The following is a 24573-nucleotide window of genomic DNA, read 5'->3' as shown; positions in this document are numbered from 1 at the left end:
ATCACTGAAGTTTCTTCTAACCTATGATTCTATGATATAATATTTTCCCCTCTATAACTTGCCCATACATAAGTCAAAACACCAGGGCCGGGCAGAAAATTAAAGAGAGCCCCAATACACAGAACAATTCACTTCACAGCTCTGATTTAAGAGTCTCGAATCCATTAACTTCCACGTTATCTGACAACTAATTTACCAATCAAATAAACTATGCTAATGTGTATTTGAAAGATTTGTACTGTTTAACTGCACTTATAACTGTGCTCTCATCCAGATGTCACTTAAAAGACCACATTTCTAACTGGAATGGAAATTTTTAATAACTGAAAGAATTCTGGAATTTCTGGAAAAATTCTTCAGAATTTCTATTTCATCAAAATCATAAAGTCTTAACCATATTCCATGTGTAAAACTTTTGTACCACTCTTCAGGGTGAAGTGAATTATACTATCAGAAACTCTCAATCTGTTTATTTAAGTTCTAAATTAATTCTCTTGTAACTGAAGATTAAATGTATTATATTAAAATATTCTCCAGATAAAAATCAACACATAAAAAAATACATCAATTTACTCTGACTGTCTTAGGGAAACTGTATTTATGGACAGGTGTTTGGGTTCTTCAGCTTGTAATGGCTGCAGAAAGGAGTTAGAGGACAATGAAAAATGCTAACTTTACCTGGGAACTGATGATACGCTGTGATGAACGAGCAATATTAGCTGGCAGGCCAAAAAAGTCAGGTTTATCATCTTCTGGAAGGCTTTCAATAATATTACGATAATCCTGGATAAGAAGAAAAGAATAGACATAACAAAGGGAACTTTTTATTCTGCTCATGAAAATTAATAGTGTATGCTGAAAAGAATTTTGTTAAGTGCATAGCATAACACAAAGATTAAAATAGTACATAAGACATGACATATGGTAATCTTATTTGTAGTTTTCTTCATTTTATTTAACAGAAACTATCTTCTTTAATATAACATTTTCACTCTAGAAGAGCAAAAAGCAATTCTGATTACAGTGACACTATCAAATGAAAAAAAAAATAAACCAAGACTGTCCCTGAAAAGTAGGTACAATACTTCAGTGGAAAACTTAAAGGTAGGATTAATGATAATACAGAAACAAAAAATACTTCGGTATTTGGAATTCTAATAAGAGTATAGTACATATCTATAAAATTAAGAGCAGTCACTTCTATTTAAATACGCAAAAATATTCACTCAAAGAAAGTGAAGTTGTTTAGGTAAAAATAGGTTTGCATAATCATTGGACATGCAGAATAACATTGATAGTGGTTGCAGTGTAATAGTCACCAGTGATGCTCTCTTGCACAAAACAGACAGAGGCCTTGCAGACTGAGGTAGACCAATGGTGCTGGACATTGTGATTCAAAGGCAAAAATATTTACTGTCTGAAAGTCTGGCAGCACCCTGCTGCATATGTGCCACGTGCACTTTGTCTTTGCTTGCAGGAGCATGTGCTGGATATGCACAACTCACTAACATGGAATCTCACTTCAGAGGTAACAACAGTAGCAGAACTCTACACCAAACACTGAGGAAATACTACTTGGAGACACAGAACTATAAATTATTGCATACATAATCATGTAAGATAGTGAGAGATATCAAATGCTGTGCAGGCTAGAAAAAAAAGATTCATCTATTTGACCATATTATCTACAACAATAGAGACCAGCCTGGTTAGTTTACCCCTTCTATTTTTATGATATTAACTCAGCATACCTATAGACAATAAGAAATAATGGTCATAATAAAGCAATAAGAAATCACCCAAACCAAACCTGAGCAGTCAGAATCCAGGTAAAGAGTGCCAAATCACAGGAGTTTACTTTGAGACAATAGGATTTATATTCATTCATATTAGAGGTCTAGTATGGAGTCCTTCATCAGAATGTAAGTGCATCTTAATCACAGTAACAACAATAATTATATGGTGAAAGGACAGGGAGAGATCAGTTGCTTAGACTGTTGAATTCCCTCTCTTTTACACTAAAGAAATACTGAAGGAGAATCAGAATCTGTTATTTATCACCAAATAAAATGTCATATATCCTTCATGGCCTACCAACAGACTGTCAGAATGTTGATATATTTTGGAAACAAGAAGGTATATTCGGGTTTTCCTGTTTCATCCAGAAGCTGTAGGAATATTTAGCAGTCTTTAAAAAACTACGGTTACGATAATATACCAATTATATAAAAACATAATTATATCTTTGTAATAAATTAACCCAATTTCTTACACTCAACTCTTCATAGCTAGGCTGCTCTGCACCACAGTCCAATCAGATATCATAAAAAAGAATAGTGAACTGACAGAGTTAATGCTCCACACAAAAGAGATAATTTTCTCAAGAAATAGAGGTATCCTTTGGATTGTAACTTTGGTTTTCTTTGCGGAAGTATTTCAAGAGTAATTCTTGAAAATACATTATTTATTAGGTGATAGAAGATGTATACCTACCAAAATACTGCAGGAATTGGGTAAAGAGATGGAACATGGGAAAGTACTCATCTTCTTGCCTCTGGCATTGAAAGTGCCAATGACTCGTGAATTGAAAAGCTGCTCCAAGTAGGACCGAAGGACTCTCATATCAAAGTAATTATCTACACGGCCTCCATAAATTGCATTTTCAAACAAGCCATGAACAAATTCCCACTGGAAATCTTTGGAACCTGTGAATTAATTAATTAGTATTAGTTTTGTATCACTGAATAGCATTGCATTATAAGAATTTCTTCTTGTCACTGCAGTTCTTCAGGATAATAAGAGATGAACATATCAAATAACAAAATTTTAATTGTTCTTCTATATCACCAAATAGTAAAAGCTGCAGAAACTTGTGTTCACAAATATTTGTCATTGAAAATAAGATCACTTGGTGTGCTGCAAATGAATTATTAGAAAACTTGCTTTAGACTTGAAGTGCTTTTTGGTTACATGCATTCCAGAAATTATGCCATTAAAACTTTAATTTTGTACTCCTTTGTAATAAGTAAAATTTTATACACTATTTTCTACTACAGTACTATCTGATCTCATAATATAAACCAACTAATTAAACCAAAAGCAGATCATACTCTAAATAGGTAAAATTACTGGAAATGTCATCTTTCAAACACAAACAGGTCCAGGATAGAAACTTTGCCAACCATCATGAATCACACAACATAGCACAAAAACTTAAACATGGTAATAATAATAATTTCCCGGTCAGATTGATGTCACGTTAGATTAGTCTGACCCAGCTATATCCCACAAGTTCAAAATAACTTTTTTCCTCCATTTTATCATAGCTGCCCAAAATAACTACATGGGACAATGATCTACTTGTATCCTATAGCTTTCATGTGCAGGTGAAAGTTTGATCAGAAAGGTACTCCCTAAAGTCCCATGAAAGAGGGAAGTGGCAATTCCTTTAAGTGGGTAGGTTTATGGGTGGTAATTCGTTGTTTTCCAAAGCTTCAATCATTCCTTCATAAGAAAATATATTTTCACAGTAATAATTAATGATTATCATTGACAGTTAATGATTCAATCTCTTTACCTTGCTGTGTGGTTCAAATGTGCACAACTAAGGTCAAATTTCAGAAGGAGTAAACATCCACAAGTCCTATTTAAGTCAATTATCGTAAATTATCTCTACATATGAGTTCTTAACTTTACTTTGAAATTGTACAAAATGCAAGAAGTTAAAGAATTACCTTTATCATATTAACTTATATTAGAAATTCCTACACTGGCTAACAGAACAATAAAGTGGGGTCTATCTAATACTGAGTGTCAATCTTTCATATTCAATTCTTTTATTCAGTATTTAGGGGAACTCACACTGGGAAAGAATGGAGACACAAGATTTCATCTTACAGGCAGCCCTGTATTTCCTATTTCTTCCTCTGCACTCAAGAAGCTGAGCAGCATACTCTACTGGGCACCAAGAATTATTGGTTTATCCAATCACACAAAAATGGATTTATGATTCATCCTGTTTTTCTCGTTTTGCTTACTGACGATGAGCTCTACAGCATCTCCACTTACATATGAGTGTTATAGAAAGATAAAGCTCTTAATGCAAAAATCCCAACTAATTGCTTTTCCTTAAGAAGTGACTTACCCTCAAAGAGTCTATCAATGATGTCAAAACCAGCACGGAGATCAGACAAAGAAAATTCATAAAACTTGGTCCAACCCTAACATGAAAAGAAATCCAAAGAATTTAATTAGTCACACAATGATGATCATGAAGTAAAATACCAGTATCATGTGGTTACTTAGTGCTGTATAATACTAAATGAAGAAACAACTTGTGACCACAAAGTGCATTTTTTTAAACATTCAATAGATGTAGTATAAAAAAATAATCAGTTGTAACAGTACATTTAATTCTATATACTTGCAAAAACCAGAATCCATTGAGTATGAAAAATAGAAACTTCAAGTTATTTTATTTCATATCAATATTTACTTAAACTGAAACTTGCTGACATCTGCAACCAGATTATGCATTGAATTATATTTTTTATTTCTGAGAGCCTTTTTGTATTTCAGTATACAGACAGTATTTTCATAAATAGGACTAATTGTTCAACCATAGTCTTTAATATACTCTCATCACCTTACTCCTTGATTCATGTCACTTCTCATCTGACTAAAAAATTTATCAATTACTGCTACTATTACCATAAAAATACTGACCACCACATGCATATTTTATTCATTTGCAGTTTGTACCTCCTTTCTGTTCTTGGGGCATTAGTCTTTATTCCGCAGGAATGTGTACTGTGTATGTGATTCTCAGAAAAAGCTTTCAGTGTAAATGGGTAAGTATAAATAAATACTAATATATGACAAACCACTTAGGAAATCCAGACCTCAAACATATGTCCTCTTGCTCTATCCTTTTACGGTGTACTTTGCATATGGATGAAATCATAGCAGGAGTGCTTATTATTCATGATGAGAAATGCAAACATGTCAGCAACATGCAGATGTCCAGTGAGATGAATACAGCCTGAGGTCAAGACTGCAGCTGCTCCACAGATCACAAAAAACTATCAGCCAGCCACCCTGAAGGTCATATTCTGGAAAGATGCTCCTAACAGTGTCCATGTTGGGGTTTTTGGACAGATCTGTACATGAACCCAAAACAACTCAAAATTCATTATAAAATACAAGAACTTCCTGAGATTAACTTCAGCCTGAGATTAACTCCAGTCCATCAATGTTAGAAACTGGTAATCTTGAAATATAAACCCATCACTATCTGCACATTTTTGTAGTGGAATTAAAGAGAGCATCAATCCTATCTTGTGTTACTTGAAAAGGTAGTGCCAAATGAATGTGAATTTGAACATGAACAAAGGAGAATTCATGTGTCATTTGAACATGAAAATTATTTTCACCTATTGTACTTCTTGAACACCGTATTCAAAGGCCTGTTACTAAAAAGTGATTTTTTTAAAGGTTGTTAGCCCTAAGTCAAAACTAGCAAAAAGCTCTCAAACATTACAGACTATGCCAGATCAAGCCCTTCAGATGGCAGAGTAACTTCATACCTGGTTTAAATAGAATAAAATAAACAAGACATAAAGTAGTTTGATATTTGCTGGGTTTTTCTGGTCTGTTTAATTTAAGCATCTTGCAGCCAGAAAAAAAAAAAAATAAAAAATTAGCTAAGGAAAAAACGTATCTCTGAAAATCTTTACAATCCTCACAAGAAATTAAGGATTTCCCGTGTTCTTCTTTCCCCTTGAGGGAGATTGCATGAAGAAAGTGTAGACAATGTCATCTCCTCCATCCCTCCAGTATCTCTTTTCTCATGTCTTCCATTCAATTCTGTTCCCATAATATTTTTGCCTGTCCCAAGCAAACAGGATTCACAGAATCTTTTCCACACTTCTGTAGCAGTATCACTTAGCACATGAATCACAAAATAATGCCATGCAGGCAGAAGCAATTTTCAGAAGCACAGGAACTGAGGTTACCAGGATCTTATTTTTCAATGAATTCAGAGACAATAAAGGCAGGCACCAGAAATATTCAAGGTTTTCTCATTTCTGAATATGACCCAAAAAATACATGATAAAAATACTTCCAAGTATAAAAGCTAATAAATCAGGCACATTTTTTAAAAGATAGCAAATAAAGTATTACCTGAGGGATATAATTTCTTCTTTCTTGGCATACAGCATGAAACCATGCTAAACAAAAGAGAGAATGTGCTCTAGACAAATTTCCCTTTTTGTTGATTTGCTCTGGTGTCCAAGATTCATAAGTTCGCAAGAGATTTTTTTTGAGGCCTGGAGGTGCCTGCATTGAAAGGAAGAACACTGTTCTAGACAGAAAACCTGGCATTTTAATGTGCTATTTTCTTAGATCATAACCTGGAATTTGTAACTTAATGAAATGACAAATGGTACTTAAAAGAATAAAATTTAACAAGAAAAAAATGTTTTCAATAAATGGCCTAACAACAGAATGATTCTGTAGTGAAAATAACTTCAACACATTGAAGAAAATGGTAACCACATAGCCAGGATCAACTTATAGGACTGTACTACAATAAAAGAACTTAGTGAAAGCATAGTACTCTATCAAAACACATCAGCATAAACTAAATCCAATTGTTTTCAACCAAAAGAATTTTTTTCTGATTTTACAACCTCAAATACCAATTAATTCAGTGATGTGGTAAATGTGAAATTGCCTTATGCCATCCCCACGCTCTATTTGCTAGTATATAAATATGGTATATATGTATGATAAAATGCCAAATCTCAGATTTAGTAGTAGGTAAGGCTCACAACCACTAGAAATAACTGCATTAGAGGCGTAGGCAGCAACTGAAATTACAGTGCTTAAAAGTAAAAACAGCTGGATACTCAGCCATTCTCAAATTATTTTCAGGTCTCAAGGCAAACATGAGTTTTGAAGATATTTAAATTACAATTTTGTGTTTCTAAAAATGCTTGTTGTTCTTTCTTTCTTTTGAAAAATGGCTGTTAGTGTTTCCATAAGATCACCATTGGTGCTTCTGAAAAATTATTGCAAAATACTGTAGTAAATGCACGGTTTTTTTAATAACTGTATCTTCATTGGTAAACTTCTACATACATTGAACATACTACAGCCATATAATAATCAAATATCATTTGCCAAGTCATTGCCTGTCATTGTTCTTTCAAGGTAACAAGATATTTACTACAATTGGAAAGGAAACAAAATTATTTAAAATATTGCATTTGCGCAAAGTTTCAATTTCCAAAGACAGTGGAATGAGTAATACAGTCCTGCAGTTTCTATACCATTGAAGACCTCAAAATAACCAAGAAGGTACTGTAAAAACTTTAAAATACCTCCAGTCAATCTAAAGTGTAACTATTTCAGCTTCTTGAAAGTCAGCAACATTGGACTCTAAAAGGCTTCCTGGATTAGCTGCAGGCAAAATCTCCCCTCTCCATTATGAATGGAAGACTTGGGAGCACTCCCACTAATGATTTCCATATTGGACATCACTGCTTAAGTACGTTCACGATTAGACTACTTTCCAATCAGTTGGAGGAACACAGTCCCAGTTATTCCTTAAACTGAGCCATTTCAAATGCACAGATCTCAATTTTGAGTAAAGGCTTTTAACTATGTTCTGCTGTATGGAAGGAGAGCCATTTAAAAAAAAAAATCCAGTGAATATAAAGCTATAGGGCAAAAAAGGGAAATAAGGATGAGAAAGTGGGATTCTGTGGTCTTCAGATGAGGATATTCTTCAAAGAGAAATTCCTTGTTTTCCATCCATGTAACAACACCTGCGTATATATTTGTTTTTAAGAAAAACTGATTAAACACACAAAAGAGTTTGGAGCACAAAACAGAACAACTACTTCTCCTATGTGAACTTATTTTCAGTTCATACTTTCAATTGGAAAAAGCATCTAGGAAAAAATCACATTTCAAGATAAACTCATATTTTTTGTATTACATGTAATTGAAATATAAGGTAAAACCAGTTCTTCTATCTAAACGTACAGTTTGCTCTACATCAAGGTTCATTTAATGTACGAATCTAATAAAAGCTTTCCAAACAGATCTTACTTCATACGTTATTTTCAGACTTGACTGAAGCAAAATCGGAGTAAATTTTGGATGAACTTCTGTAGTAAGCCAAAGGCGAAAGTTTGGTTGAGGATGTAATGTATTCAGTTCCTATTAAAGAGATGATTTCAAGAGATATTGAAATAGGCTTTGAGGTGATTGGGGTTTTTATACATAGAACAGTATTTACAAAATTATAATATCCTGGATTAGAAAGTTAGGTTTATCTAAAAAATTGACAGTTGCTTATAAGGTTATAGTTCAAAATGCGTTACCTCCGCACATTCTATATCATTCCTGTTCTCAAATTTGAAGTTCATCCTAGCTGTGTCAAAATATTTTCACCTTTCTCTTAGATACTAAATTCAGGATATAGAAATACAGAGCAGCTCTTTTAAGTACAATAACACCAGAAGGCTACATCAAAAATGATGAAGGCTTGCAATGTGGGCTGCATATCAACAACAGATCTCAACGACTTTCAACACCAGAATAGCTGTATTAATTTCTTTTTCTTCAAGTATTTGCTGCATGAACCCTTCATGTATCATGATTCACAGAAGACTGAAGTTCGGAAAATTGAGTTCTGAGAGAAATACTGTCAACAGTTATTTCAAATATAAAGGCTTCACAAAAATATATAATTATTGAATATATGGAAACACATTGCTGGTGCTTTATGCTCATTGGAACCCACACATTTGCCATCAAAGACACCAAAGTTGCCTGACAAGTGGTTTCAGAACAAAGTCAACAGTTTTATATATGTGTGTTGGAAGAAACATAGCTCAGAAACCTCTTAAAATATTTTCTCACATTCCATTCATTCTGATAATCTCTAGAGTATAATCATTATCATTTTGTTTTCAATGTTTATAGTAAAGAAAAAAATCTGAAAAACCATTACTTGTTCAACTATTTAAGCAAAATGACAACTATAACTGGTACATAGTATAATGCAACTGTGAAGCTTGGAAGGAACTACCAGAGACTGCCTAGTCCAACTCTGTGCTCAAACCAGAGTGAGACACAAGTTGCCCAGATCTGTAGCCAGTCAGGTTTTCAGTATCTTCAAGGATGGAGACCCTGCAGCTTCTCTGGGCAACCTGATCCAGTGTTTGACCATCTTCACATTAAAATAAGTTTTATCATATATTTAAATAGTAATTCCTGTATTTTAGTTTGTACCCATTGCTTCTTGTTCTGTCATGGGACACCACTGAAAAGGGTCTGACTTAGTCTCCTTTACTCATTCCCATCAGCCAATATACAAAATACTAAGATTCCCCTGAGGTTTCTCTTTCCAAAGCTGAACAGTGCCAGTTCTCTCAGTTGCTCCTCGTATGATACATGCTCCAGCTCCTTCATCACCTTTGCATCCCTTTACTGAACTGGTTCCAGTATGTCCATGTCTCTCTTGCACTGTCTAGCCAAGCAGTGGACACACAACTCCAGATGTGTCTCACCGGCGCCGAGTGAGAGGGAAAGGATGACCTCCCTCCACCTGCTGGCAACACTCTGCCTAAAACAGCCCAGGATGCCAGTGGTCTTTGCTGAAAAATCACTTTGATGGCTCATGGTCCCCTTCTTATCCACCAGGACTCACAGATCTTTTCTGACAAGCTGCTTTTCAGCCAGTTTGTCCCCAAATAGTTTGGGTGGCTGGAGTTACTCCCTCTCATGGGAAGCACTTGCCATTTCCCTTTGCTGAAATTCACAAAGCTCTTGTCAGTCTACTTCTCCAGCCTATCAACACCCTTTTGAATGAAAATACACTCACCTGTTACATCAATCATTTTCCTCAGTTTTTTATCACCTCTGCTTGCTGAGGATGCACTTTGTACTACTATTCACCACATTAATCAGGATGTTAAACAATGTTGGCCACAGTATCAATACCTAGAGCACAACACAGATGACTGGCCTCCAACTGGATTTTTTGATGCTGAAAGTAACTCTCTGAGTAACACAATAAAGCCAGTTTTCAATCTACCTCACTGTGGTACAGTTGGGTCCATATTTAAAGACTGTGAGAACTGAATTTCTCTACCTGGATGAAAGTGACTTATGAATATCCAACAGTCTCTAAAGAGGATGTTCAAATGTAAGAATTACATAGCCTCATACCTGGTAATGGTATGCAGAACAGGCAAGGGGATGTGCAGAGTCAAACATCAGCAAATCTCAGTCTATATTACACTCAGCAAGAAGTTTAACACATTCAGTATTATGTTCATGTGGAAAGAATAAGACCCTCATGACACATATCCATATTTTAATACTTACAAGATCAGAAATTTTGTATTCAGCAAGGAGCTTACAAACATTTCATTACTGTTGACTGTCTTGTTCAGACTACATGACACACATAAGTGTCATCTTGCTTTGCCTTTCCATTTTTAAGAATGGATTATAGGAATGCTGAAGGTACACGAACATGGTTACTGCTAGACAGATGACAGCTATGACAGACATAGCTCATGTCCATGGACTATGCTTTACAAAAATCATTGAAAACTGAAAAATTAAGACTGTAGCAACTGTTGAAGGAATTCCGTTATTTACTTCTGACTTCAAGGATTTCATGGTGATGTACATGAAAAGTATATCATATAAAATCAATTTTAGTTAGCAAGTTAGTGATTTTATATACCATAGGTGTGTGTTTCTATAAAATACAAGACATTTTAATTTCAAATTAGCAAAAACCTCCTAGTGACTCAGCCTGAGTCTGCACTTAAAAAACAAAGAACTACTAAAACAAAAGTCCTAGAATGAAGGGGGGAGAAAATAAATTCAAGCATGCACAGATTCATAGTTCATGGAAAAACATGGACAGTATCCCATAAAATACCAGAAGTACTAATTTGGAGCATTTGCTCACTCACTGTGGTAGAAATACTCCACACTGTATGAAAATTAAAGCACTCACACAAAGAATGGAGCGGCATAGATCTGAAGCAGTTCACCTTATTCATGACTGAAGAAACCACAAAAGTGTATTTTAAGCCACAATTTTAAACATTGCCATGGAAATGCTTTAAATGCTTCAGAAATGTTTCATACTAATTTTATCTGGTTGTCTGGTTACCCATATCGTCATCTCTATTTACCCTCACCTTCTCCAACACAGGAAGCCAAGATGTAACAAGATGCAGGTTCTTCAAACACAGCCATTCTCCATTCTGAGCACATTCTCTTAAAGTTTGAATAGCCAGGTCAGCTTGGCCCTGGCCCATGGCAACCTGAAACGGCAGACACAGTTGTATCAAGTATCTCTCATACCTCATTTAACAGTTAAATACAAAATTGTGTTCCCAAGTTGGGACACATATGTTAAAAAAAAAAAAAAAAAACAGTGCTAAAGATAACCAGATTTTTCTGTAATGCAATAGGTTACGAAAGTAGGGAGAAGATGAACAGAAACAGGTTTTTCTTTGCAATTTATCTAGTCAGGTTCTGTACAAACACTACCTAGTTTTTTAATGGAAAAAAAACATACATCACTTGGTGACAGTGATTGTATTCCCTGGGAAGTCAACAAGTAATTTAAATACCAATGACTAAACTGCATTACTGCAGAACTGAAAAAATAAGAACTAAATGAGAATTAAGTTTCTTTTGATTAGAAATTATGAGTACTTCCTTTGAAGAGAAATACTCAATTTCATATTAAGATGAGTGAAAAACTAAGGCTGCGCTCTTTTCAGCTGGGATATATGAATAGCTAAACATATACTCCCTTCTTCACTTTTTATAGTAGCATTAGTTCCACCTTACAATCTAATTGGAAGATATACATAACAAAAAAAACCTGAACCAAACAAGTTGAAAATAAAGAGGTTGTAGCCAATGTTAAAGTCTTTTCTTGGCATTATGATTGTCTAACCAAATAGAACTGGCACATTTTCTTAAAATAATTGAAAATAGCCAAAAGAAGACAACTGAAAGTCGCCAGCAATATAGTAGCAGGTGGCACAAACTTAGTCCTCTGCTCTTTATCCCATGTGAGAAACAAATCAACAGAGAAGAAAATTCCGTCTTTTATGCGCTATTCAAAGTACATGAGAAAGTATAGTAAAAAATAACAAAAATATATACTCATTAGTATAACAACTTTCAGATGATTTAGCTTTGAGTCCTGATCCTTAACTGAATACCATACTATGCTACATTTTGAAAGTCCAACAAGTAAAGGATATTTGGAGATGATCATGAAAATCCATATGGCAGAGCAAGAGATCCGCACTCTGCAATGTTCACAGCTAGATAAGATGGCAGTAGGATCTAAATATTTACAGCTTGATGGGAAAAATATATCAGTTTATGTTCCAGGAAAGGAATAATTTCAAGGACTATTTAAAAGCAACATTAAACTTGACATTTTCCATTTCTATGCTAACCAGTGATCAGCTAGATAACAACTACCCTCCCATCAATATGTCAAATGACAGAAGGAAATATTTTACAGAAAGTTATAAAGTATATTGGTACTGTGAATTTGGAATACTAGGAAACCACTTGATTCATATAATAATTTGAATTTGAATGGATCCTGGAAGGTATCTAGTCTAATCTCCTGCTCCAAGTAGGGCCAGTTATGAAAGATCAAATAAAGAGCTAAGGGGTTTATCCAGTGGATTCTTGGAACCTTCAAGGATGCAAATTTCTCAAAATATTTTACAGAATTTCGAAAAATACCTAAGGTATTCACAAACACTGAGCACCCAATTTATGTTTTCTGTTGAAGAAAGAAATGTGCAAATCCTATAAGCAGAAGAAATTATGAAGTCTATTTTTTAGTGGCTTTTGTTTGTTTCAATTACTCCACAAAAAAGATAATGTTGCAGCATGTATAACAATTCTCAGCCTCTTTTGTTCTTTTCCATCCATCTTCTAATTTTTTCCTTCTCCACACTGGAGGAATGTCTCTTGTTTGGATTCTGCTTCTGTGCATGACTAATTGTGTGTCTCTTCTCCAGCCCACTTTGCCAATGGAATGAAAAGTTAAGTGTCAAGACAGATGGGAACAACAGAACACCACAGACACAAAACTGTGATTTTACTTACCAACTTCCTTGGAAGATGAAGAAAAACAGATATTATTACAGCAAAACTTTACACATTGTGGTTTTAATCAGTACACTTATCTAAGACTGACCTGATGGTAGCACTCAGTATTTCTTTCAACACTGGCAAGTTCCTGTAATTCTTGAGAAGGATCAGCACCAGGAGAAATTATTATCAAGATGGGTTCACTTTCCAGGGTCTCTTTGTACAGACGTTTCATATTCAGAGGTGATGGAGATAGTTCTTTTACTCCTATAATTATAATTATTATGGAAATAAAGTGACTATGTATCATGGAGTGCTTCATTATCCACTTTAGAGTATATCTGGCTGTCAAGAGTTCTGTTCAGCGGACCCCATCACACTGGTTCTAAAATGAAGAAAAAATCCTTACAAGATGCAAATAGCTATAAGGCACCCCATATTGGGAAGAAATGTATTTCTGGATTTCCAGCTTGACAAACTGCAGTCTTTATTTAGAGTGTTTGAGGAAAACATACAGAGAGGAGTGGAATGAGACTGCAGTGTGTATGTCCACATGCAGAACTTCTGTCCTTACTGCCCTAAGAGTGTCAATTATTCGACTTACATGGTTCTTGGTACTATGATTACTTACAACTATTATTTGTTTTAATATACAACTTAAATGCCTAGAATGTTGACCTAGTATAGGCAAGGGATTTATACATGAGCCCAAAGATACATGTATAAGTGTATCATAAATTGAATAGTGTTAGCCACATATTTTCATGCATCTTTAGACCAGCATTTACCAGTGAAGCATTGGGTGCAATAAGAAATCACAACATACATGTAGTAAGACAGAAGAGCCCAACTCAGTGACACCTATGCCACAAGTACTAAAAGATGCAATATACACTTCTTGAGGACACAGTCTGTTTTCAGACTTGAGCTGTTGTATGTTGCACTTAGAACAACACTATATACTTTGTACCACAGAATCATGGAACAGTTTGCATTGGGACCTCAAAGATCATCTTGTTCCAGCACCCTTCAATGGGCAGGGGCACTTTCCACTAGACCAAGTTGCTCAGAGCCCTATCTAGCCAGGCCTTGAACATTTCCAGAGATGAGGCATCCACAATTTCTCTGGGCGATCTGTTCCACTGCCTCACTACCCTCACAGGAAAGAATTTCATCCTAATATCTAATCTAAATCTACTCCCTTTCAGTTTGAAGTTGCTCCCCCTTGTCCTGTTACTCCATGCTCTTGTAGGAAGCCCACCTCCAGTTTTCCTGTGGGCCCCTTTAAGTACTGAAAGGCTGTTAACATGATGTATTTCTGTATATTATATACAATAATGAAATAAACCTGCTTCAGCTGATAAAAAATACATTCATAGAAAATTCTTATGAACCTTATCTCCAAAAGAAATTATTTTGGTCCCTCTTCATCAATAAATTTCAAAATATAGGTAAAAGGTGAGAAAAGAAAAAAAAATGTCTGAGTAAAACAGAATTGAGAGGCTTTCTTGTAGGATATTACAGCTCTTTTGGAATTCATTTTTTTTCACGGGAATGCAGCCAAATGAGATTGGAAACTTAATGGATTCCTTTAGAACTATGTGAAACAGTTTGTTTAACTTGTTTCAGGACAAAGACACTGAAAAAGACATGGTGGGGGGAAAAAAAGAAAAATTATTCATGCAAGCTTAATATCTTTTATTAGTTAAAAAGTGCTAGACAGGATTCCATCAATCTCACTGATATGCATGAAAAATCTGTGTGTGATTTGTTGATGATTTACTTGTTCTGAAAATCCAAATGGAGTCAATGGTATTCTGCCTTCCTTGGTGAAGCTATAGCTCAATTCACCAAAAACATTCCCTTGCACAGTGCTCCTCCAAGGAACTGATGCCAACCCAAGCAATTTATGTCATAGATTAATATTTGGAAGACAGTAAGCAAGCAAATAAATTTATTCTGCATTCAGGTCTCTGCTGGTTTTCGAGCCACACACACTGCAGACCACTCTTGTGATTTGAGCACAGCAGACAGGGACACTGTCAGCATAGGCCATGTCACCATGACCAAAGTACCTTCTCTATCTACTAATAATGTTTGACAGAGAAGCTGTATCTTAATGCTGAAAATCCCAGCGTGAGTGGCAGATATGGAGCCAATTTTGAGCAATAAATAATGTCTACAGACAGTATAAGGGAGTAAGATGAAGTGACTTTTAAAACTTACAGTGTCCACCTCAATGAGATACTCAAAACTGCTAAAAACTGAAGGAAGGTTTTTGTGTGCTGTACTACAATACTAAGATTATTTGGCATATAGGTTTCAAACTTCAGATATAACAGACTTGAGAGAGGAAACTCACTGACTAGAATAGACAACCACAGCATTGAACCACTCAAATTCATGTGTATTTTTAAACAAACAGTAGGAAATATTACAGACCAAGAGTTAGACAAAAATGACTGATATTAATTCAATCATCTTTTGAGACTCCATTTATAAAATCTCAAACCTAACGGTCTTTAAATGATAAATGACATAAAATAGTATTATGGAAAATCTCAGTCTTAAGGAGAGTGCTACATTGTAAAACTTGGAGAAAACCAGTTATCCTTCTTCCTTAATTAGTCCAGTGTTCAAGAATTAATTAAAAAATTTGAAAGATCTTTTTATTATATTTTCAATCACTGTGCAGAATAAACCAAAGCACTTTAAAAGCACTTTTAAGAATATTTTACAAAAACAAAATCAGCTAACCCATTTAGAGCATATTTTCATATGCTAAAACTAAGGGATTCCATAAGAACTATATAAAAAAAGAGAAACATAGGACAAAAAAAAAGCTATTTAATTGTTATGCAGAAATACCCTGGTGAAAAATTAACTTACCTAGGGTTTTACATGCAAAAAGAGCCATGGCACTCTGTAGTCTGTCTGGTCTGACAGCCTGGACCACAAGTACCTTAAATTAAAATATATTCAGGGGAGATAAAAGTATGTAGTGACAATTTAAAATACAAGACTCTTCTAAGAAGGATGAATTCTTTGAGTTTATCTTTAGAACAAAGTTATTTTCGCTGAATATACAGAGCTATCTGATCATTCCTTTCCAGGAAAATCAACTGTAATTGTTCTTTTTTAAGTAGCTTGTTCTATCAATAGAATCAGAAGATAGATAATATCTAATGTCTACTTGTTAGCTACAAACTTCTCTACAATGTTTTAGAAGTAGCTATGTGGGTAGCCAGAATGACAGAAAGCACACTTAGCTTTATACTAGTATCTAAATTCTACGCACATACATAGGCAGCAATGTCCTACTTGGAACAGTAACATTTTTTGTTTCAGTTTAAACTAATTTATGAGTGGCACATCAATCTAACAATGCAGTTTCAATATATTTCATAAGCAGAAACATTCTAAATACTTTCTGTTCAAGAAACAAGATGCACTGATCATTCCAGATTTACTTTCCTATAAATGCATTTTCAGACAACACACTGCACAGATAAAAAGTGTTCTTCGGCATCTCATTGAATCAAATATGACACAGACAAATTCCTTTCCAAAATGATTTGTTCCTAAATTCCATGCATGCTATTTCAGAAATTTTCCTCCTCCACAAAAAACTCCAAATAGACAGTAGCAAAGAGTCAATCAACATGAAGCTACATTGTCTAATACCCCATCCTTTCTCTGGATGTTTTCATGTAAAGTAACTTCAAAAGAAAAATCACAGCATCATTTGAAAGTAACATCTTTTTTTCCATGAACACAAAGTGATTATATTTTTCTCTTCCAGTGGAAAAGGACCTTCAAGTTGAGGAAGGAACTTGCCTGTCCTATATTCTTGGTGAGTTATTTATCATCAGGTTTTTAGAAGCTATTTTTCATGACTTGTATTCTAAAGAAGCAGAGGCTGCTACTGCATTGGGTGTCAGATGTGCGAGTTTGCACATTCAGTGATGAAGATGCTCAACAAGCTGACACATCCAGCATTAACACAGCAACCACGAAAGAATTTTAATACCTATCCATAAAATTAATTCTGTATATATTTCTAAAGAACTTTTTACCTTAGAGGGTACTCAGTTGCAGCTAATATATAAACACTAAAAATACTCAGAAAACAGAGAACTAATTAATATACACTATAATAAAAAATTATATATAATTCTTAGATCAAAACGACTTAAAAGGTAAGACAGTGTAGAGACTGTCACTGCATATAATTCAATCAGGCCTGGATATAAAATTTACTTTCATTGCTGAACTCAGTATTATTAATGGATAGATTACCTGCTGAAATAAGGAAATTTTTTTTCCAACAGGAGATGGAAAGTCTTGTTCACATATAGAGCTCTGAGAAAAAGTGCGCCACAGATTTTCATCTTCAAAGCAAAGTGTCTGATAGAGACCTGGGAGAGAAACCTACAAAACAAATAGTGTAGATTTAACTGTAAAGAAGAATAGCCATTTGGATATTGTATATTTTGATTTATTTCCAAATATCACTATGACCACTACTGTGCAAATCACAAAATTCAATTTCATCCTCAGAGTTAGAGAAGAAAAGAGCACAATTTAAAATCAAACACTTGTTTACCTATTCCCTGGAAAGACTAAATCTATATTTGCACTAAAAATTTTAGTTTTAAACTGTAAGGTTCTTTGACTTTAAACTATTGGCTTTACCTTTAAGTCCTTTCCTCTAAGGATGATCTGCTATCTGCTATCAGTAATGATTTGCTATCAGGCAAGCTACTGATTCACCCCATCACTCAAGTTCTGTTTGTTTGTTTAAACCTCTAATTACCATGCTTGCCACACCATTACTATGATTGCTTTTGATTCCTGGTTGAAGAGAAATCAAATAACTAACTCTGGGTTTAGCAAAAAAAGTCCAAGATCAGTCAAGGATTATTTTTCTTGCTGCTGAGCTACATGCAGGAGGAGAAGAGGATAAGACAGAATTTCAGGACTAGTATTTTCCTTTAGTTCCCTTCAGGATCAGGATTTCAACATTGACTGTGGTAGGAGGAACCAATGCTAGAAAGAATTTTCATTTTAGTTCAATCTGAGCAATCACAAACTCCGCAACAGCTATAAAGATGTACAGTGAAATCTGATGAGGAGAATATTAATTTCTGAATTAACAGTTTATGGCTTCTAATACAATATGAAGTGATTTGTTAAAGTCATTACCCAAGTAAAATCTACAACTAAATATTGGTTGCAATTTTTCTTCTATCTTCCTATCTATAAAAAATTGTACAACCTGGATAGATTTACTATTTAAAACACTATTCAGTGTTTTGTAACCTCAGTAAGATGACAGGTTCAATCGCATGAATTGAAATTCACTGTTAGATGGGGTAGAAATGTTCATGAAAAAGGCTCAGAAAAATGAGATTAAAATAAAAACAAAAAACACCTTTGGCGTTTTTTGGTGACTATATATTAAGCCATGGTTTCTGGAAGATAGAATAAATAGCTTAAAACATGAAAATCTTTTGATCTGACAAATAAACATCCAAGTATTTAAGTCCATATTGCTATCTGCCAAAACCAAAACTCTAAATTCAACAGACCACCTGATGCATACCTTCAAAGATGCTACAGCCCAGACTCGGTCCTGGTCTATCCAAGAGGGAATCTGGTCACGAGCACTTCTTTGTGAATCCTTATGGAAGCAAGTTACATCACACACGTAAGTTACACAAATCTTCATGAAACATTATATTCAGTAATAAGGTTGTGAAACCCATGTTTTTTAATAAAAACATTAACAACAGCAATCTTTCTGTGGTCTTTAATTCCTAAATGGCATAATAAAAAAGCTACAAAAATATTTAAATATGAGACATACGTTCACATTAACGCTTAGCTACTTGAGCCAGAAAATACCTTAGCATTTAGAGAATCCTTATGACACACTCAATTCTAAGTAATTTTTTACTTAAAACAAATGACACAAATGATTTGCTGTCTTGCATAGGCACTCTGAGAAAGTGACTTCAAAAAACAACCCCATTGCACATATTTGCAATCATGAAGATGGTTCTTCACACAAAGGGCAAAACACCACTGCTGAACATCTCTGCACTGGTAATTTGGTCACAGTCCTATTTGTCTGCTCTTTAGACGTTTGGCATGGACGCCATTCTAAGGATGAACAACACTGCTTAAGCTCCTGTGGAATTTCTGCATTCACTATAGCATTTGTTATTAAAAGTTCTTACAGTATACAACAACCAGTCTGACGAGTCTCTGCATGGAAATGTATTTGGATCTCTCAAGGAGTGGGCAACGTCAAGGGCAATTTTAAATGCTCAGAACAGAAAAACAGAAGCTTTCTTGTGAAAGAGTATCTCAGCCATGAGTTACTAAATCTGAGAAAGAACAAAACTAGAAAATTTGGAAGTGATTGTAGGAATAAATTTGACACGGGTCTGCAGTATACACTCCATTTGGGCTGAAGGACACACACACACACACACACAGTCTTTCCAAAATCTATGGTTTGTGTGTTAGGTGGGGTAGAGGTAAGACCAGTATTAAATTCCATTATACAATCAGATCCCACATTCCTTGAAAACAGCCTACAGCATGACATACTTGACAACCACTCACTTCACAGACATTTAATTGAATTACAATGACTCCAGAGACATGAAGGGGGACTTCTGCAGTCACACTGAAATGCAAAGCCTGTAGTTGAGCCATCTGATGGCTAGAGAAACTGCATTTCAAGGATCATTTTAGCAACCAGCTGCCTGAGAAAACATTTTATTTTAAATTACTTGCCACTTCTACCAGCATGCATGGGAACACAGTTGCTCTCATGAATATTCTAAAATCAAGGTACTCCCACAGGTCATTTTCTTGTACCACTCAATGTACAAGATACCCTGATAGATATTTAAACAAGGCTATAGGTTAAACGAAATCATGAATGATGAAAAATGCAGCTGAGCCTGAAAGAGAAAAAGAGCAGAAAAACAAAAGAGAAGGCGAAGTCTGAGTTCATGATTCCAGCTTGTGCTCATGCTTCCTAAAGACACCTTTCAAAACCTTTGCTCAAAGAAAGGCTATAATGGGCAAGATTATGGAAAGCTTAGCTATTTCTCTACCCTTTTCTACTGGAATGTTATGTTAATAATATACAGATTCAATAGAATAGAAAGACACTTAGTAAACTACAGCATGCTTGGTTTGGCATGCAAAGAAAGCTTCACAAGCTTGCTCAGTTACCTGGGATAACATATAAACTTATCACCAGATGTAGAACCCTTGATACTGAGGAAAAAAGCAACTCAGAGCTAGCAAAGTGTGTGGACAATTTCATTAATCTAAACAAAAAGTACAGTTCATACATGACTCTGGGAGAAGGAGGGATTCAGAAATGCTGATTTTAGTTACAGAAGAGGGCTGAAAACCTCCTCAAACATGCAATTTCAAATTGTCATCCTGGTAACAGAAAAATCAAAGGAAATATGCAACAAAGTCAAAAAGTTATTCAAATTAGAAAACTTTGCCATGTATAAAAAAAATTTTTAATAAATTTATATGTTTATAGTACAATGTGAAAAATTACTCTTTTCTTTAATGTATGACTACAATCAATTAAACAACACAGTAATAATACAACTTTAGCTTTTCAGGATTAAAGTAAATGATCCTTTTTCAAAATATGAAAATAAATGTAGCTTACTGATTTTCTGATGGTGTCTCCAATGATCACACCCGTAAAAGTCTCCCATTCCTAGGGGGAATAAATTAACAAGTCAGGTATGTCACAAGACACCTTTAAGAACAAAGATTAATACGTAGTGGCATGTAGGCAGAGCAGGAAGATAAACAAATTAAATCCTAGATTGTGAAAGAGTTGCGAGACATTTTTTAAATGCTAGGTCATACTACCAGAATGTAATTCCTTTTGCAGAATCCAAGCTAAGTGGCTGCAGTGCTTTGTAAGAAAAAGAAGCAAAGGGGAAGTTCCACACTTTCTCAGCACCCACAGCTGCTACCCAGGCTGCCCATCTACAGATGATCAGGAAGCAACAAATGTGGCTGGCAAGGACACACATCCTGCCTGGTGGGGCATCAGCAGCCCACACAGAACAGGTAACTACAGGAAGCAGGATTGAATTTATATATGATTAAAACTGTTAGACTTCATATATGTATCCAGGAAAACAGTTTAAAAAAAGGTTAGACAAGTATTTAAAACCACTAGAAGTTACATAATCCTGTAGTTGGAGGTGGCAAGAAATAGACCAAAAATTCTTAGTAAGTACTGAAATTTTGCATAATTAATATCTATATTCTATTATTATTTTAATTAAAGACAATAGTAACATTAGAAATTTAGAATTCAATTGACTAAGAGTAATACTACTGATACAAACCCGAGCACAATTTTTTGCACCCATCAGTCTCACTGACTCTTGAAACAACTCCCTCTCAGTTACAAACTGATGCTCATCTCCCAGTTACAAGAAAATACTTGTGCACACAAAAATGCATAGAGTATTTTTTGGTTTGTGCAATATTGTTATGAAGAAAAGAAGAAGTACAATACACAGATAATATAAAACTACCTCAGAAAAATCTATAAATATTGATTGAGAAAGAGAATGTCCCTACTAAGAAACAAGGCATTCTATAGTATATTGTTCAAATTATACTATAAATTTCACATCACTAAGCAAAAAATGTTTAAGTGCAGAAGGTTCAATTCTTTTGGGACAGGGACTTAGAACAAAAGATTCTCTAGCAGCATATTAAGCAACTCCTCGTTTAATGTGATGAACCACATTAAAAGCTTTAGAAGGAATGATTTTTACAGAATAACACCTCAGCTTCATTTTTTTCACTAAATATTTTGTACAAGCACTCTCCTCTTAAAAATTTAATTAAAATTACTTCTACCTTTCATAGAAGTAAAAAAAAAATTGATATTATTTGCCTGTTTTATCTCTTGAATATTCAGACACTGTAGAAATATGCATTAGATATAACCTAGATTAAGCTAAGAGCTCTCATAGCTGATGGAAATGCTTGCTAAGCAACAGAAACCAACACATAGGGCTGCACTTTACAAACACTTAAGAAGCCAGGATTTAATTTAGTCAATAAACTATTAGCACATTGCTGCCTTCATGACTTTAGCAACTCAAGAAAGATAAAGCAAGGTATTTTCAGAAGCTCAAATAACATAACAAATATGAAACAGGGAACGTTGGATAATGAAAACCAGCCAGGATCTACTTCTGCTAACAAGAAGAGTTATTTCTATGAGGCCACATCATTGCTGAAAGATTGGGATTTCACTTTGTCAATCCATATGTCTACAATGAAACTACTCCTTCATCAGAAGGTTCCAACCAACTTTTTTGAACTTTGTACCTTAAGCTCCTGTCTTAAATATAATCAAATTCCATTACTTCTTTCAAATATATTATCTGATTTTTACCTCTATAATGGACTCTCCTCTATTGAACCAACATCTATTATCATTTGATTTCCCTTCTGGTCTCCAGCTTTTAGTACAGAAAGCCATAGTTGTGTCTCAACATTCCATGGAGGTACTTTAGATAATTAAATGTGCCTTGACTCAGGATAATCAACCACGTTAAAGCAACTGTATTAAGTCAATTATGCATACTGCTTCACTGCAGGCAGACTTTATGGGATTAGTTTGACTACACTACAGACAACTACAACTACTGACAAAAACTTTTTATCTACTTATTTACTCCTCATATTAAGTTTGAGTAAAATACTTGGGGATTTTCTTCTTTAGCACTTACATTCTCTTGAAAAAGCTCAGGGTGCAGTCCTCGTACAAAATGTAGAGCAAACATTAGCTGATCGGCCTGAAATGAAAGCAGTACAAATGTATTACTATACTCAGGAAAAGTCGTATTTCTGGTTCTTTTTTATAAGTAACATTTCTTTAAAAAAACCCTCCAATTCCATAGTAATGACTTAGTGACATATATCCATATATCCATATATCAATGGAAAATTGCTACAAAGCTTTGCAAGTTAGAGAAAAAAACTAACTCAAAGTGAGCTGTGGAGTGGAGGGCAAAGAGCATCAAGTTTTGCAAGGCACTGAAGGTCTCATTTTATTGATAAACATGGACATCATGTGACACTGACAACTAACCACACCATTAAACTTTTTCATCCTCTCATACAAGGTCTGCAAGCAAATCCGTATCACAACTGCATATTAGGATGATTCCTGGATGATCCAGCATCCAAAACTTGAACGAGAATTTTTTGGAAGAACATTAAATGGCCTAGACCAAACCTGCTTTGACAAATTAAAGAGGAAAGATGGGCCAGTTCAAGCGCTCAGGTAAATCTCTTGGCACCACTTCATTTAGCAGCATTCATGAAGCCTCTGTACACATAAAAAAATAACCACACACAAACAAAATCATTCTTCTTGATTCTAACATGCTTCAAAGGGTATGAACTTGTATCAGCTATACCAGTAATGAAGACACTAGTAAAGGCTCGGTGTCACAGCAGTCTTTAAAAATTGTCATGGATAAAATGGAGAATTAGCAATGAATTGTTGATGGTGTGAAGAGTTAATTTGTTTTCTTCACTATTAGAACACAACAGTAAACCGGATGGATCATTAGTTTGAAGCTGCCCGTTTAACATGTTTTCAATATTTTCTAAACTCCAGCAAAACCCCTTAGAAAGAACTGCTACCCCTGTATCCTCAATACAGCATTGCTAGACTGGGGGACAGGGGTAGGAGGTGGTGTAAAATTTTCAAGATCTCTCCATTCTCACGGATCAAAGTACAGACTTAACTGATTTGTGCTGCTCAAACCATATACGAAGATCTACTATGCTTCCTTCAGCCTGGTACTGCGAGACAAATACCTCTTGTTGTGACAGTTTCATGTGAAAGTAAAAATTAAAACTGGAAATGAAATGCATGACTTCCTTAGGTTTTCAGTAAGAAAGTAAGAAGTGAAATGACACCTGATTGAAATAAAAAATAAATACACTAAGAACATTTTTTGGAGGAAGAACAAGGAGCTGACAGAAACAAACAAGGTAGCAGGTACACACTTGGGACAGACCATAAAAAGTAAAAGGAGAATATCACAATGTAGGACTTTTAGAAACAGAATCATCTAGGTTGGAAGAGAACTTTAAGATATCCAAGTCCAAACCTAACAAACCCACATTTGTTTCCTTCTAAAAAAGCCCAAACCAAAGTACAAAAGACTCCCAAATAATCACATGAAATGTTACATTTCGGAATGCAAGAACTAAGAGAGAATGCAAAACAAGTGCTCAGAAGGCTGCAAAGCCAGAATGAGGCAGAGAGGCAGAGCTCTGTGGAGAAATGTGCATCAGCAA

At 34.8% G+C, this 24573-nt stretch overlaps 1 protein-coding gene across 1 annotated transcript in view; it reads right to left on the bottom strand.

The window, feature by feature from the left end:
• Positions 1-24573, bottom strand: part of DYNC2H1 (dynein cytoplasmic 2 heavy chain 1) — a 148359-nt gene that overhangs the window by 53038 nt on the left and 70748 nt on the right. Inside the window, exons 71-82 of the mRNA XM_062514583.1 lie at positions 22989-23054; positions 20888-20938; positions 18779-18856; positions 17473-17604; positions 16063-16135; positions 13280-13440; positions 11238-11363; positions 8119-8229; positions 6184-6339; positions 4145-4220; positions 2494-2705; positions 679-783 (exon numbers count right to left, since the gene is read on the bottom strand). Coding sequence (XP_062370567.1) covers positions 679-783; positions 2494-2705; positions 4145-4220; positions 6184-6339; positions 8119-8229; positions 11238-11363; positions 13280-13440; positions 16063-16135; positions 17473-17604; positions 18779-18856; positions 20888-20938; positions 22989-23054 — 1347 coding nt within the window. The remainder of the gene's footprint in view (positions 1-678; positions 784-2493; positions 2706-4144; positions 4221-6183; positions 6340-8118; positions 8230-11237; positions 11364-13279; positions 13441-16062; positions 16136-17472; positions 17605-18778; positions 18857-20887; positions 20939-22988; positions 23055-24573) is intronic.

Source organism: Cinclus cinclus, chromosome 2 (genome assembly GCF_963662255.1).
Source record: "Cinclus cinclus chromosome 2, bCinCin1.1, whole genome shotgun sequence".
Taxonomy (NCBI): domain Eukaryota; kingdom Metazoa; phylum Chordata; class Aves; order Passeriformes; family Cinclidae; genus Cinclus; species Cinclus cinclus.
This window is presented reverse-complemented; position numbering and strand designations above follow the sequence as displayed.